Source organism: Eumetopias jubatus, unplaced genomic scaffold (genome assembly GCF_037043125.1).
Source record: "Eumetopias jubatus isolate StellerSeaLion01/CBP00866 unplaced genomic scaffold, mEumJub1_p1.0 scaffold_16, whole genome shotgun sequence".
Lineage (NCBI taxonomy): Eukaryota > Metazoa > Chordata > Mammalia > Carnivora > Otariidae > Eumetopias > Eumetopias jubatus.
Window position 1 is genome coordinate 93896833 of NW_028274822.1, and position 17266 is coordinate 93914098.

Below are 17266 nucleotides of genomic sequence, written 5' to 3' on the forward strand. Positions count from 1 at the left end.
CAAAATAAATGCTTCACAAAGGATCCTAGTGTTTTTTTTTTTTTTAAGATTTATTTATTTTAGAGCAGTGGAGAGAGGCAGAGGGAGAGAGAGATGTGGAGCCCGATGCAGGGCTAGATCTCACCACCCTGAGATGACCTGAGCTGAAATCAAGGGTTGGACACTTAGCCGACTGAGCCACCCAGGTGCCTCAAGGATCCTGGTTTGTTTGTTTGTTTTAAAGATTATTTATTTTAGAGAGCGCATTAGCGGGAAAGGGAATCTCAAGTGGACTCCACGTTGGGCATGGAGCCTGACCCAGGGCTCAATCTCACAACCCTGAGATCATGACCTGAGCTGAAATCATAAGTTGGATGCTCAACCAACTGCCACCCAGGCGTCCCCCAAGGATCCTAGTTTTATTTATTTATTTATTATTATTATTTTTAAAGATTTTATTTATTTATTTGACAGAGACAGTGAGAGCAGGAACACAAGCAGGGGGAGTGGGAGAGGGAGAAGCAGGCTTCCCGCGGAGCAGGGAGCCCGATGCGGGGCTTGATCCCAGGACCCTGGGATTATGACCCCAGCCGAAGGCAGACGCTCAGCGACTGAACCACCAGGCGCCCCGGATCCTAGTTTTAACTACTGACCTATGCCCTGTGCCTAATGCAGTAGCTAGCTCATAGTAGGCATTCAGTAAATATTTGTGGAATGAATTGAAGAACTCAGCATTCATTCACTGAATCTAGAAGGGGAATGCCATAAACATGGCCAACCAATACCTAAACGTACATAGTTCTTCTAGCAAAGAGGAAGGAGAGAGGATAGTTGTTGGATAGTGAAGCAACCGTGTGTACCATATGAAGACAACACCCTAATAGTTCTATCATAATTTATTATAAAGGGTTTTACATGAAATGTGGTAATTGAAGCCTAAAATGTGCATGCAAGACCAAAGGAATAAAAATAGACCATTTTATTTATTTATTTATTTTAAAGATTTTATTTATTTGACAGAGGCACAGCGAGAGAGAGAACACAAGCAGGGGGAGTGGGAGAGGGAGAAGCAGGCTTCCCGCTGAGCAGGGAGCCCAATGCGGGGCTCGATCCCAGGACCCTGGGATCATGACCTGAGCCGAAGGCAGACTGTTTAACGACTGAGCCACCTAGGCACCCCAATAACAGACCATTTTAAAGAACAACAATTTAAAAAGGCTTTGACCTACTGCTTTTCAAGGCTTATTCTAATTTAATAACAAGACTGGTACACTGGCATAGTGTTGACCAGGAGTCAGCAAACAATGGACATAGGCCAAATCTGGCTTTCTGTCTACATTTGTAATTAAAGTTTTACTGGAACGTAACCATGCTCATTCATGTACGTATTAATCTGTGGCTGCTTTTGTGATACAATGGCAAGGTTCAGTAATTGTGGTGCACAAAACCTAAAATATTTACTAATTTATTGTAAAAGGATGAATTATCTCCCTCCCCCAAATTCCTATGTTGAATTCCTAATCCCCAGTAACTCAGAATGTTGACTGTTTTGGGTCTTTCAAATTTAAACATTTTAAGTTAAAATAATGATATTAGGGTGGGCACTAATCCAATCTGACTGGTGTCCTTATAAGAGGTTAGGACACAGACACACACAGAGGGACAACCATGTGGGGACACAGGGAGATGAGGAAAGGTATTATAAGAAACCAACTCTGTCGACACCTTGATCTCTGACTTCCGGCCTCTAGAACTGTGAGAAAATAAATTTGTTGTTTAAGCCACCCGGACTATGGTACTTTATCATGGCAGCCCCTAGCACAATAATACACTGGACTTTTACCAAAAAAAGTTTGCAGACCCTCATTGTAGGCAAGTATCAGTGAAATGAAATAAAAAGACTAGAGATAGATTCACAGACACATGGTAGGCAAAATAATGGCTCCAGAAAGATGTCCACACCCTAATCCTAGAATCTCTGAATATGTTACATGACAAAGGAGAATGAAGTTTGCTAACCCTGCATTATCCAAATGTGCCCAATGTAATCCATACATTCTTAAAAGTGGAAGAGGGAGACAGTGGAGGCCAGAATGATGTGAACAGTACTCAACTCTGTTGCTGGTTTTGAATGCGGAGGAAATGGGCCATGATCCAAGAAATGCACGTGGCCTCTAAAATCTGGAAGAGGCAAGGGAAAGGTTCCTTTCCCAAGAGCCTCCAGAAATGAATGGATCCCTGCCAACACTTTGATTTAGCCCAGTAAGACTTGTGTGGAACTTTTGACCTACAGAACTTTAAGATACATTTATATTGTTTTAAGCCACCAAGTTTGTTGTTAACTTGTTGCAGAAGCATAGAAATTTAATAGAATATGAGAAACTAGTATATGATTGAAATTATTTAACAAATTAGTGGGCAAAGGATGCTAACTACATTTCAGTGTAAAACTTTTATAGCCTGTCCACATTTAGTATTTATCTAGGATTTATTTCACTTTATGATGTCCTTGATAGAGCAGTAAAAGTATTTATTAAATCAACTCAAGTACATATCTTTTCAATATCTGTTCAACAAATATTCTGTGCTGCATACTGAAGTTCCATGGTTATTAAAAAGCACTTGTGTGATTGTTTGATTTGGGAGCTTAACCTTGCTAAAAAAGGACTGAAGACAGGGCACTCATGGATTTTCTCAAAAATCAACCAAGTGAGCTTGTAACTTCAAGGGAAACAAATGACAGTATTTATTAATTGCCAACATAAAATTCGAGTTTTCTAGGTGTGGAGCCTAAGGCAGGGCTTGAAATCACGGCCCTGCAATGAAAACCTGAATTGAGTTCAAAATTACCACTGGACTGAACCATTCAGGCGCCCCCCAAAATTAGTTTTCAAATGAATAGTACAACTTTGGAAAACTTGTATCTGCCACTGAATTTCACAGCTTCCCAATACTTAAGATCAATGATAATATTATTAAATGCAATTTTTCATATTGTAAAGTGAAATGTGTCCACATTTGGAAGATCTGCATAAGTCAGTGAACCAATATTTGCACATGATTAGTTCAGGATGTTACAGAAGCATGCATAATAAGACTATCCGAAGTGCAAGATAGACAAAGAGATTTTGATGTAATAGAGTAGAAGTTCACCGATCCGGTTTCAGATTGTACACTGCAACTGAAGTATCCCTTGTTTAGCCTGTGCTATCCAAGGATATACACAATTATCTGATGCATATTAAAATACCCGGTTCTTTTCCAGCTACACACCTGTGTGAGACTGGATTTTCTCTAAATACTTCCACAGAAACATTTGCAACCGGTTGAACGCAGAGGCAAACATGAGAATCCAGCCGTTTTCTATTAAGTCAGACATTTAAAAGATTTTTCGCCCGCGAAAAGTGTCAAACAATGCCACTGCTCACTAATTTTTAATTAATATTCATTAAAGTGTCATTAATGTTAACACGTTATTATGAATTTCTGAGTTTCTATGGTGTAAATCTGGACATTCCCCATTTCGCAAAAGCAGAGGAGTTAGAACATTTTTACCTCAATTGATACCACTCCCGCCTTTGTGCTGTCGCTGTTCACGACTGCAATTCTCTGCGGTACCGAAAGCCCACAGCGCGGGCGCCCACGGTCCGGACGCAGAGAACCCGAGCTTCTCGCTGCAGCACGCCCACCGCGGGTGGCCCTCGGAGGGCGCCCGCCCCGCCCCGCGCCGGAGGAACTCCTGCAGGGGCTTCTGGGAGTTGTAGTTCGCTCCGCCCGGGGGTCGCATCGACGCGTTTCCTGTGCGTCCCTCACGGCCGCCATGGGCTGGGCCGGGCCTAGAGAATCCTGTTTCCCGGTGTGTGTCAGTTTCGTGTCGCGGTGACCCGAGCGGAAGGGGGTCGACCACGTCTTCCTCGAGAGTCGTGGCCGAAGCACCCGCGGCGGAGGAAGGCCAGAGCCGATGTGACTGCAGATCCGGGAGGTAGAGGCCGCCAGTCTCCCCCGAGTCCCCCGGCTGCCGGCTGAGGGGTTAGTGGAGCCCGACGCGCCCAGTCCCTTCAGCTTCAAGGCGGCAGGACTGTAGAGACCGTCGTGACCTCACTCGCTCCTGCGCAGACTTGGAACAGTGTTCTGACCCGACCGCGCGTGTATTGGGAAGGAGGAGCGTGGGAGACGGGAGCCCCGGCGCTCCGTGAGGGCAGGAGGCTCCGCGGGTGCTGGGGCCCCGGACCCTCCCTCCGTGCGGGGCGGGGGGCTCTCCCCTGCGTGCGGGTGGGGGCGGCGGGGAGACCGCTGCCTTCACGATTCCTTCCTCTGCGGCAGCCCTCGGGTCCTGCCTCCACCCGCGGGACGCGCAGAACCAGCCGTGGGGATGGCCACCAGGGTCCGGACGGCGGCCATCTGGGTGAGTCGCGGTTTTCCTCTCCTTCCTGAAGAGCTCTCCCTGGGCCCCGAGGGTGCGCATTCCGTCTTCTGCGGGGTGGGAGTTTGTCGTGAGCTCCCGCCGCCCACTCCTCCTCCAAGACACTGGGACTCCTTCAGAGGCTGTTAGGCCGTCCAGAAACTCCTCTTGTCATCAGACTTTTAATTTACAGCTTTCGGTCTCTTCCGCCAGTGTTGTACCCTGAGCTTGGAGTTCAACAAGGGGTTACCGTCTCTCGCCATCTATCTCTAAGCTCTTTGGACCTCATTTGGGAAATTAGGTCCTCGTGTATTTCCTTACGCAACAGCTTTTATTGTCTTGTGTTTGCTGGGCCGTGGGGCAGGTGCTGAGGGTGCAAAGATAAGTTGTTCCTGTCCTGTTTTGTGAGAGCAGAGGTCTGGTGGGGCCGGTGACCGAGAGAACCTGTCGGGACAATGGTAACTTAATAGGCACTCAGAACAGGCTGCAGAAGTACATGGGGACACACAGCACAGGGTCAGTTTTGGAGGGAAGGGTCCTCCACGAAGTGCTCGGATGATTAAGACATTCTTAACTGAGGTTTGGAAGGTGAATGTGAATAAGGGGCTGAAGGTCAGCCTGGGAAAAGGAAGCACCATGCAAATCTGAGGGGCTTGAAACGACCTAGTCTGTTGGGGAGCTTTGATCACTTTAGGGTTGGTGAAATGTAATTTGAAGGTTTGTAGGTGGTGGCGGAATGTATATTAAGAAATGAGGCCAGAGCCACAGGCAGAGACCAGATCATAGAGGGGTTTGAGGATTGCCTTAAAAACTTGGATTTTATCCTCTAGGGAAGAGAGATTTATTTAAGTGATTTCCCAAAGGACTTTTGGTTGGAATAGTCTGCAGTAGGCAAGAGAAGACAAGGGTTTAAATAAACTAGTACTTTTGAGAAAAGAGATGGTAAAGAGGCAGAAGCAAGTCACTGGGATGAAAGGTACAGCATAGGGAATGTTCTTCTTTTTCTTTTTCTTAAAGATTTTATATATTTATTTGACAGAGAGAGACACAGCAAGAGAGGGCACACAAGCAGGGGGAGAGGGAGAGGGAGAAGCAGGCTTCCCGCGGAGCAGGGAGCCCAATGTGGGGCTTGATCCCGAGCCGAAGGCAGATCCTTAATGACTGAGCCACCCAGGAGCCCCTGGCATAGGGAATGTCCTTTTTTTTTTTTTTTTTTTTAAGATTTTATTTATTTATTGAGGGAGAGAATGAGAGAGAGAGAGCACATGAGAGAGGGGAGGGTCAGAGGGAGAAGCAGACTCCCTGCCAAGCAGGGAACCCGATGCGGGACTCGATCCCAGGACTCCAGGATCATGACCTGAGCCGAAGGCAGTCGCTTAACCAACTGAGCCACCCAGGCGCCCATAGGGAATGTTCTTAATGGTATTGTAATAATGTTGTATGGTGACAGATGGTAGCTAGGCTTGTGGTGAGCATAATGTAATAAGCCACTATGTTGTACTCCTGAAACTAATGGAACATTGTATATCACCTATACGTTAATAAGATAAATAAGTAAATAAATAAGTTAGTTAAATATGTAGAAAACATTAATTAAAAAAGGGGGGGGCTCCTAGGTGGCTCAGTCATTAAGCGTCTGCGTTTGGCTCAGGTCATGATCCCGGGGTCCTGGGATCAAGCCCCGCATCGGGCTCCCCGCTGGGCGGGGAGGCTGCTTCTCTCTCTCTCACTCCCCCTGCTTGTGTTCCCTTTCTCGCTCTCTGTCAAATAAATAAGATTTTTTAAAAAAATTAAAAAGTTACTGGATTTGGTAACTAGTTGGGCACTGGTTGTGAGGGAAATGGAAGAGCCAGGGATGACTGCTGGAATTCTGCTCTGTGGGCCTGGGTTGGGAGTGGTAGTGTTCCCTGAGTCAGGGAAGACTGTCAGTTGTTTCTGGGGGGTGGGTGGAGATTTCTGTTTTACGTGGACTGGAGCCACTGCTTGTTGGTGGGCAGATTAGTAAGCATGTGTCTCAAAAGAAAGATCTGGACAGGTTGCACTGATTTGGTGTGGCCAGTTAGCTCAAGGAGAGTGTGCAGAATGAGGACAGGTTGCACTGATTTGGTGTATGGCCAGTTAGCTCAAGGGGAGTGTGCAGAATGAGGACAGGTTGCACTGATTTGGTGTATGGCCAGTTAGCTCAAGGGGAGTGTGCAGAATGAGGACAGGACTGAGGATGGTGCTCAGGGAATTGACAAGGGAAGGTAGCAGGAGAGGGCTGGAGACTGAGAGCCCCGTAGAGATGAGAGAAGAGAAGAGACCTGTGTTCCAGAGTTCAAGAAAAGGAAACCTCAACACCAGTTGCCATGTGAGATACCCCACAGAGGTCCAGTAACGTTAGATCGTGAAAGTTTAAATTGGATTTAGTGATGACGGTAGTGGTGGGTGTTGCTGGTAATATTTCCAGAACAGAGTGTGAGTGTGTATGTGTGTTAGGCAGGAAGAGAAGATGGAGTGGAGGGATGGGAACAGCGACTGGTTGCAGAAATGGGAACGAGGCAGCAGGGCAGTGTAGAGACTTAGGGAAGTTGTCTGTGGGAATCTGAAGAGTTTGAGGAGGGTCCAGTAAGGTACCTTGGTATGAAATCACTAAAAATCAGTAGGTTTCCTACTTACAAATAGTTATCTGCTTAGGAAATTCAGTGAAAGAAATTATTCTATTTACAATGGCAATAAGATAGATAAAATTGCTATAAACCTAAAAAAAACGCAGAGGACTCATATGAAGGACTTACATAAAGAGAGCTTCCCAGGGGCGCCGGGGTGGCTCAGTTGCTTAAGCATCTGCCTTCAGCTCAGGTCCTGATCTTGGGGTCCTGCGATCGAGCTCCATGTTGGGCTCCCTGCTCAGCAGCAAATGTGCTTCTCCTTCTCCCTCTGTGATGTCTCTCGCTCTCAAATAGATAAATAAAAATTTAAAAAAAAAGAATAAAGAGAGCTTTCCAGCATCAGTAGTGCTAGTTGACATTTACATAGTATTTACTATGTTCTAGCCATGGGTGGTTGTGAGGGAGAAGCAAAGTTCTAGCCACTCTACAAACCGTAATCCTCATAGCAGCCTCATGAGGAAGGCACTAATGTTAGCCCCTTTTGAAAGAAGATGAAAGTGTGACAGAGGGTATGGTGTTCTACCAAAATCACATGGCGCATAAATAGCAGAAGACAGAATTCAAACCCATGCACGTCAGGCTCCTGGCTCTGAGTTCTTAACATGACTGTATTCACCCTCTCAAGATAAAGAACATCCTAATAGATAGAAACCATACACTTTGGCTTCTGAAATGTTTGCTCATTTTTTCACTCTCCAGATATTTATTGAGCACTTACCACGTACCAGGTCCCCTTCCAGGTCCTGGGCATGTACTGTTGAAAAAGGCTGACAGAATCCATGCTCTTGGAAAGTTTGCATTCTGGTGGAGGGAGGCAGATGACAAAGAATGATGAAGAAACTACTCAGATAAAAAGAAAATGTCAGAGTTGAGTTACATTTAGTATTAAAACTGGTAATGTCGAAGGTTGGGTGATTAGAGAAGGCCCCACTAAGGAGGTGACGTTCAGGCAAGGTCTGACTTACAAGACCAGGTCAGCCTTAGGCAGAGCAGGTGGCAGAATAGCATGGTGGGAACAGCCATTGCCAAGGTCCTGAGGTAGAAGAGGATTGGTGCTTTTGTGACAGTGGAAGGAAGGCCTATGTGGTTGGGGTTGTGGGGGAGCAGGAGGGAAACAGACACAAGATGGCCAGAGGCCAGACCAGGCTGAGAAGCTGTAAAGAAAGGGGGCAGCGTGACGTACATAGGTTTTCCAAAGACCCTTCCAGCTGCTGAGTAAAGAATGGGTTGTCGATGGACAGGAGTAGACACAGGGAGTGGTAGAAAAGGGCTGGTCAGTTAGGTTACTGCAGTGGTGCAGACGAAGGGTAGTGGAGGTTTTTTCTAGGGCCATAGAAATGGAGAAACTGGACAGACCGGGGGCTGTTTGAAAGTAGAGTCCTCTTTTCTGAGAACCACTGATGCTTTTCATTTAGCCAGTTGACGTTTTTCGGAGTGACTTACGTTCTTTAAGTAGTCCTGTGTTTGTTACCATGCCAAACAAATGTTAATAATCAGTGTTTACTACGTGTGAGGTTTTGTGCTAAGTCTTGTATAGATATTAGTTAATGCCTTTAGTTAGGAGCCAGGTTATGCCATTGGTTAGTGTAGAGTCAGGATTGGAACCCAGGTGGTGTGGCCCTACTCCCATTTCCTTGGTCCGTGTACTCTACTGCCTCAGGATGTAGGTTGGGAATTTTCAGGGCTCAGATTCCAGCATCCTGGGCTGTAATCGTGGTTATTGTTGACCTGTGAGGGGTTACTTTTCAGCCCTTTGGACCCAGGATATGACAGAAGCAGGACCAGTTAAGTATGTTGCGGTGCCATGGGTAGAGTGAGTAGGTAGATGTGGCCTGGTCTCTGGAGTATGATAGAGAAGCTGGGCTTCTGTCTAAATGTAGATGACCCCATTCAGGGACGGGCTGAAAGCTGAAAGGATATAATATACAATGTACACTAGAGGGGCCCCTGTCCCCTGACATATATACTGGACCCATATTCTGGGTGTCTCCTTACGGGTTCAAGGTGATACGTAGTAACTAAAAGATTGTTGGATGAGTATGAATTCGGAGCAAAAGGAGGTGAACATCAGAAGGGACATTTCACTGAGGCCTTGTTTGTTTCCTCTGAGGATGCTGAGCACTTATTGGCGGTTTTGTTTTTTCACTTGCTTTTGTTGTTTGGCTACTTTCTGCCGTTGACACTCCTCCCCCACCCCCCTTACATATGTTATTATAAACTCACTTCTTATGAACCTCCATTCCTAAGGTCTTGGAAAGACTTTCTGTCTCCGGGGCGCCTGGGTGGCTCAGTTGTTAAGCATCTGCCTTCGGCTCAGGTCCTGAGGGATCGAGCCCTGCATCGGGCTCCCTGCTCGCAGGAAGCCTGCTTCTCCCTCTCCCTCTCCCCCTGCTTGTGTTCCCTCTCGCATTGTGTGTCTCTCTGTCAAATAAATAAATAAATAAAGTCTTCCAAAAAAAAAAAAAAAAAGACTTTCTGTCTTCCTCCAATAGGAGTTGACTTATTTGTATCAGCGACCTTTGTCTCCATTGTTCTCCAGTACATGGGCAGGGCCTCTGCTCCCATGGACCACTGTCAAACCCACCACCATCAAGACCTGCTAATACTCATAGTTTGCAGTGCGGGGAGTTGGGGATTTAAAACTGAAGTGAGCTGGAGCGTGGGGGAGGGAAGGGAATTCTGCTAGAAAGAGGCCTTTCTGAGAAAGCTTGGCTGGTGTCCTGAGCCTACCGTATTGTCTGTCTGTAGCTTTCCCCAAACTGGTCCTCTTGGGGAATTAAAGGTTAAAATGTGGCAGTGTTCATTCATTATTACTTGTTCAAAACTAACATCCCTCACTAAACCCTTGTTTATATATTCCAGGTACTGATCTGGCACTGAGGGTACACAGGTCTAGAGACAGCCCTGGCCCCAGCCTCTCACGTCTTCCTGGAGGGTCAGAGAAGGGAATAGAGTGGTAGTGCAGGCAGCCACGGGATTGGAGCTGAGGCAGAAGGAAGCCCAGGGAGTGGTGTTTAACAGCTTGTGTTCCCAAAGGATCCATAGAATTAGCTGTGTGAGGGGAAGGGACAGTAGGGCTCAAGCCAGAGGGGGCTGCCAGCAGTAGGGAGAAGGGCAGTGGCAGGGATGGTCCTGGAACCCAGGGAGAGGGAAACCCCAGTGGCCCTGCCCTTAGTTGTCAGCAGCTTGGAGAGGAGAGAGGATGTCACTTGGTGGCTGGTTTGCGTTTCAGCTACCCCTCCGTGGCTGACTTTGAGCAGGGTACTCATCCTCTCCAGACAAGTTTAAAGTTACATTTTCCTGATGGTTGTGGAGTCACCTTTAATTTCCAGGGATTCTTTTTTGCCTTAAGTTCTATTTTATGTTCATATAGCTATTGGAGCTTCCTTTTGGTTAAGTGCTTGTTTTATCTTTGTCCTTAGCTTTTGTATCTTTTTCTGTCTTTATATTTTAGATGTGTCTTTTTTAAACAGCGTAAGTTTGTTTTTAATCAGTCAATCGTTTTATTTTAAATGGAACACTTTGTTTATGATTGATGTAATTACCAATATGTCTGTGTTTAAATCTGCCATCTTACTGTGTGCTTTCTATTTGCTGTACTTGGTCTGTATTTTGTTTGTTTGTTTTTGTTTTTTCTTCTCTCTTGCCTTGGTATTCTTTTTTCTCTCTACAGAGGTTTGGGAATTATGCACACTGTTTATTGCTTTGACATTTTTAAAAAATTTAACGGCTGCTTTCTGGATAATTTCCTATAATTGTCTTTTAATTAATTCTAACCTGCTATTAAAAACATTTTGGTTAAAAGTTTTTTCCTTTTTTTTTTTAAGATTTATTAGAGAGAGAGAGAGGGAGTGTGTGTGCACACAATGGGGGAGGGGCAGAGGGAGAGAGAGAATCTCCAGCAGACTCGCTGCTGAGTGTGGAGCCCTGTGCATGGCTCAGTCTCACGATCCTGAGATCATGACCTGAGCTGAAATCAAGGGACGCGTAACCCGACTGAGCCACCCAGGCGCCCCATCCATTTCATCCATTCCAATTCTTTTCCTTTTTCAAATATGCTTGCTAAGTCATTTGTCTAATTCCTGGCCAAATTATAAAGTTTGCCTTTATCTCCTTGAATATAATAAGATGTGTGCTTTATAATCAGTGGCCATTGATCCCAGTGTCATTTGTCTTTGAGGGTTTCTTTCTGTTGTATGTTGACTTTCATTAGTTTTGTTTATGTCATCTTGTTTTTTGAAAGTTTTGTTATCTTGTGTGCTGGTCACTGTACTTGGAAATTCTTTGAAGCGGGGTGCCTGAGTGGCTCAGTCGGTTAAGCGACTGACTCTTGATTTTGGGTCAGGTCATGATCTCAGGGTCTTGAGATTGAGCCCCTCATGGGACTCTGCCCTGGGCAGAGTCTGGAGTCTGCTTGAGATTCTCTCTCTCCCTCTCCCTCTGCCCCTCCACCTGCTCATGCATGCACACATGCTCTCTCTTTCTCTTAAAAAAGAAAAAAAAAAAAGAAAGAAACATTCTTTGAAGGAAAAAGTTAAGGCATAAGATGAAGGTACCTTACTCCAGATGTGCATATAGTTTTGCTTTTTTCCCATCTGCTTTTGAGTACTGCAAAGGACAGATTTATTCTCGTTTTAGGTGTTGGATGTGAGCCCCAGGCTGCAGGACTACAAGAGGCTGGCTTACAGTTTCTTCACTCTTGTCCTGAATTTATATAGGAATGGCAGGGTACGTGCTTCATTCTTTCCCATTAAGTGCCAGGGTTCACTAAGGAGTTGATGCCGTAGTTACCTCCATTGGTGACAGCAATGAGTTTTTTGTTTGATTTTTTCTTTTTGTTAATTTGAGTATGATTAAGAAATTCGTAAATCTTAATGTGTTCAGTTAGTTTGAATCAATTGCAGCGCTTATTCTTTTAGAGGGTTACATTATCCCAGCTTTGGCCAGAGGGAGCCTCTTTAGCTTGGTCCTGAGCTCTTTTTGAAATGATTCTTTTAGTCTTAGCTGGCTTCCTAGCTTCCTTGCTTTTGGGCCCAACAAGATATTCTAGGTTCATTTGAGTATTTCCTGTCCCAAATCTGGAATCAACCTTTCCTCCTGGAAACCTGATACCTTTTAGTAGGTTAATGTGCCCAAAGACCACAATTGAGACCAGAATGTCATTGCTTCTAGGCTGTTTCACTAGGCAGACCTAGGAATCTTTGGAAAGGAAAAAAAGTATGGTTCATATTGGTATTTCCAATTCAAATTACAGAGTTTTCACTTTTCTAAAATTACTAATTACTCACTTTTTGGTGGAAGTAACCCAACTGTTCACTGAAAGATGAATGGATAAACAAAACGTGTGTGTGTCTATGTGCGCTGATACAGATATGCACAAAATATGATTCAGCCTTAAAAAGAAATTATGACACATGCCGCAGCATGGATGAACCTTGAGGACATTATCTTTAGTACAATGAGCTGGTCACGAAAGGACAGATATATGATTCTACTGATACGAGTTTCTCAGAGCTGTCAAATTCATAGATAGAAAGTAGAGTGATGTTGTCAGAGACGGGGAGGGGAGGGGAGAATGGGGGGTTGATGCTCGGAGTTTTAGTTTTACAGATGAAAAGGCTTCTGGAGATAGAAGGTGGTTATGGTAATGTAACACTGTGATTGTACTTAATTCCACAGAACTGTACATTTAAAAATGCTTAAGATAAGTTTTACGTTACATGTATTTTACCAAAATTAAAAATTTTTTGAAAAGACAAACTTTGACTCTTACCTCACACAGTACCAAAAAATGAACTCAAAATGGAACATAGACTTAAATGTAAGAGCTAAAGCTATAACACTTCTGGAAGAAAACACATAGGAAAATATTCGTGACCTTGGGTTAGGCCAAAGTTCTTAGATATACCTCCAATACCACAGTGTCCAAAAAAAGAGAAAACTTATATGTAGATTCTGCTTTTGAAGTTATAAATCGGACTATTACATCAAAATAAAAACTTTTGCACTTCAAAGTCCTTTCATTCAGAAAATGAAAAGACAAATCACAGACTCTGAGATGATATTTGTAAATCATATATCTAATACAGGAATATATTCAGAATATATAAAGAACACATTACTCAGTATGAAGACAACCCAGTTTAAAAATGGGCAAAGGAGTGGAACAGACACTTCACCAAAGAAGATCTATAGATGGCAAAGAAGCACATGAAAAGATGCTTACCATCCTTAGTCCCTAGGGAAATACATATTTCATCATAACGAGGTACTACTCTATACCCACTGGAATGGCTTTAAGCAGAAACCAGACAGTGGAAGTAGAGAAATTGGGGTCTTTATAGACTGCTGGTGGGAATATAAAGTGGTACAGTCACTTTGAAAAGATTTTGCAATTTCTTTAAAAAGTGATGTATAAATCTACCATACAGTGCAGCTGTTTGACCTCTAGGAATTTATCCAACATGAAGGAAAAGATGTTTATTACATAAAGACTTGTATGTGAATGTGCAGGATTATTCTTAGTAGCTCAAAATTTTAAGTATTGATTAACTGATGAATGTATAGACAAAATGGAATGTTCAGCAATAAAGGGGACACTATTGGTCCATGTTATAACAAGAATAAACCTCAGAGGCGTTCTACTAAGTGAAACAAGCCAGACACAATATAGGGTATGATTCCATTTATAGTAAGCGTCCAGGAAAGGCAGTTCTGTACACACAAAAGCAGGGCAATGGTTGCCTGGGAGTTGGAGATGGCTTCAAAGGAGCGCGAAGAATACCTGAAGCAACATAAATGTAAACCTGGACAAAGATGATTCCCGCAAAGCCATCAATTTAATAAAAGTTATTGAAGTTAAATACTCTCTTTCTATAAAAGTTTCATTGTGGCATAATTTATGTACTGTAAAATTCATTTTTAAAATGTACAATTCAGGGGCACCTGGGTGGCTCAGATGATTAAGCGTCTGCCTTCGGTTCAGGTCATGATCCCAGGCTCCTGGGATCGAGCCCCACGTCGGGCTCCTGGCTCAGCGAGGAGCCTGCTTCTCCCTCTGCCTCTGCCCCTGCTCATGCTCTCTCTCTCTGTATCTCTGTGTCTCAAATGAATAAATAGAATCTTTAAAACAAATGTACAATTCAGTCATCTTTAGTATTTAGAGTTGTACACATTTCACCGCTAATTCTAGAACATTATCATCACTCCAATAAGAAATTCTGTCCCCTTCTGCAGTCCCTCCCTATTCCCTTTTTCCCCTTTTCCTTGGCAACCATTAATCTACTTTGTGTTTATGAATTTACCAATTTCATAGAGTTATACCAGATGTGGCCTTTTATATCTGGCTTCTTTTGGCACCATGTTTTTAAGGGTTACTTTGTGTTCGTTTCTTCCTATTAGTAGTGATGCTAGCGACTAGGAAGGCCTGGGGCACTTACCTGGGCCCATGTGGTGAGTAGCCAGACATTTCCCTGAGTGGAGTCAAAGTGGTGGTTGGACTGGCGTTTGCGGTTCTTCCTGTGGTTGCAAGACACACCGGCAACAATACACTTCGGCAACAACCATCAGGGAACGTTGGAAAAACAAGGTTTATAACTCACAAGTCCTGGAGGCTCGTGGTATGCCACACAGCAAGATCATGGGGAGGGAAAGTGTGCACTCAGGCCTGGGGTTCTGCCTTTATTGGGGTTGAGGGTGGAGTGCCTTGTGTTTTGCAGGTTCACTCTTTATTTAAAATGTAAGGGTGGGAATTAGAGCACAGAAAAGGAAAACCAGGGTCACTCAAGCGAGCAGTTATCTAGGTCATCTAGTGCTTTCCAAAAGGGGGACTTTATTGGGAGGGGCAGCCTGGTTTTTTGCCTGTTTGTGTAGCTGGCAACGTGTTGGTCCAAGATGAATGTCTTCAAAATGGATGCCTTGACAATGAAAAGCTTGCTGTCAGGCACTTAAATTACAGTCAAAAAAAGCTAATTGTTGGGCACTTATACTACAAAAGTTTATCCATGTGGTAGCATTTATCAGTAGTTAATTCCTTTGTATGGCTGAATAACCTTTTACAGATAGACCACATTTTGTTTATCCATTCATGCATTGATGGACATTTGGGTTGTTTCCAATAAATACTGTCATGAACATTTGTGTACAAGTGTTTAACTTACTGTTGCAACTTTTTTGCCATGTGCTAGATACCTTGTTTTTCTTTTCTAGTTTTTCATTTTAATTCCAGTGTCATTAACATGCGATGTTGTATTAGTTTCGGGCGTGCAGTGTAGGGATTCAGCACTTCCACACACCACTCCGTGCTCCTCACGGTAAGTGTACGCCTAGTCCCCTGGACCTGGTTCACTCCTCCCCTCTGCTAACCATGTGTTCTCTATAGTTAAGAGTCTCTTTCTTGGCCTGTCTCTCTTTTTTTTTTCCTTTGTTTTGTTTCTTAAATTCCACATATGAGAGAAATCATATGATCATATGGTATTTGTCTTTCTCTGACTGGCTTATTTCACTTAGTATAATACTCTTGAGTTCCATCCGTGTCATTGCAAATGGCAAGATTTCATTCTTTTTAACAGCTGATTGATAGTCCTGTGTGTGTGTGTGTGTGTGTGTGTGCGTGTGTGTGCACACCACATTTTCTTTATCCATTCATCCATTGATGGACACTGGGGCTGTTCCCATACTACTGTGGGTAATGCTGCTGTAAACTTAGGGGTGCATGTATCCTTTCAAATTAATGTTTTTGTATTCTTTGGGTAGACACCTAGTAGTGTAATTACCACATCGTAGGGTAATTCGTTCATGTTTGAGGAACCTCCAGACTTTTCCGGAGCGGCTGCAGCGGTTTGCCTTCCCACCCACGGTGCACGAGGGTTCCCCTTTCTCCACATCCTCCCAGCACCTTTTGTTTCTTGTGTTGATTTTAGCCATTGTGCCAGGTGTGAGGTGTTATCTCATTGTAGTTTTGATTTTCACGTCCCTGCTGATGAGCACTGTTGAACATGTTTTCATGTGTCTGTTGGCCATCCACATGTCTTCTTTGGAAAAGTGTCTGTTCATGTCTTCTGCCCATTTTTTAGTTGAACTATTTGTTTTTTGGGTGTTGAGTTCTTTTGGGTACTAACTCTTTACTGGATATGTCATTTGCAAATATCTGTCCCATTCCATAGGTTGTCTTTTATTTTGGTGATTGTTTCCTTCGTTGTGCAGAAGATTTTTATTTTGATGAAGTCCCAGTAGTTTATTTTTGCTTTTGTTTTCCTTGCTTCGAGAGACATATTAGAAAAATGTTGCTATGGCTGATGTTAGAGAAATTACTGCCTGTGTTCTCTTCTAGGATTTTTTATGATTTCAGGTCTCACATTTAGGTCTTTCATCCATTTTGAGTTTATTTTTGTGTCTGGTGTAAGAAAGTGGTCCAGTTTCATTCTTTTGCATGTTGCTGTCCATTTTTCCCAACAGCATTTGTTGAAGAGAGTGTCTTTTTCCCATTGCATATTCTTGCCTGTTTTGTCAAAGATTAATTGACCATATAATCTTGTTTTTTGGGGGGGCTTTCTGACTTTTCTGTTGATGTAAAAGTCTGTTTTTGGGCCAGTACCACCCCATTTTGGTTACTACAGCTTTGTAGTATAACTTGAAATCTGGAATTGTGATACTACCTGCTTTGTTTTTCTTTTTCAAGACTGTTTGGCTATTTGGAGTCTTTTGTAGTTCCATAGAAATTGTAGGATTATTTGTTCTAGGTCTGTGAAAAATGCTGTTGGTATGTTGATTGGGATTGCATTAAATCTGTAGATTGTTTTGGGTAGTATGGACATTTTAACACCACTTGTTCTTCCAATCCATGAGCATGGAATATTTTTTCATTTGTGTCATCTTCAATTTCTTTCATCAGTGTCTTATAGCTTACAGAGTACAAGTCTTTCACCTCCTTTGTTAAGTTTATTACTAGGTATTTTATTATTTTTGGTACAATTATAAATGGGATTGTTTTCTTAATATCTCTTTCTGCTGCTTTATTATTAGTGTGTAGAAATGCAACGGATTTCTGTACATTGATTTTGTATCCTGCAACCTTACTGAATTCATTTATCAGTTCTAGTAGTTTTGTTTTTTTTTTAAAGATTTTATTTATTTATTTATTTGACAGAGAGAGACACAGTGAGAGAGTGAACACAAGCAGGGGGAGTGGGAGAGGGAGAAGCAGTCTTCCCTCTGAGCAGGGAGCCCAGTGCGG

The 17266-nt window shown here is 43.5% G+C and overlaps 1 protein-coding gene across 1 annotated transcript in view; it reads left to right on the forward strand.

The window, feature by feature from the left end:
- The first annotated feature begins 3784 nt into the window (after positions 1 to 3784).
- LOC114202366 (uncharacterized) overlaps positions 3785 to 17266 on the forward strand; it is a 38076-nt gene continuing 24594 nt past the window's right edge. Inside the window, exon 1 of the mRNA XM_088019296.1 lies at positions 3785 to 4384. Within this exon, the coding sequence (XP_087875422.1) occupies positions 4352 to 4384 (33 nt within the window). The 5' untranslated portion in view covers positions 3785 to 4351. The remainder of the gene's footprint in view (positions 4385 to 17266) is intronic.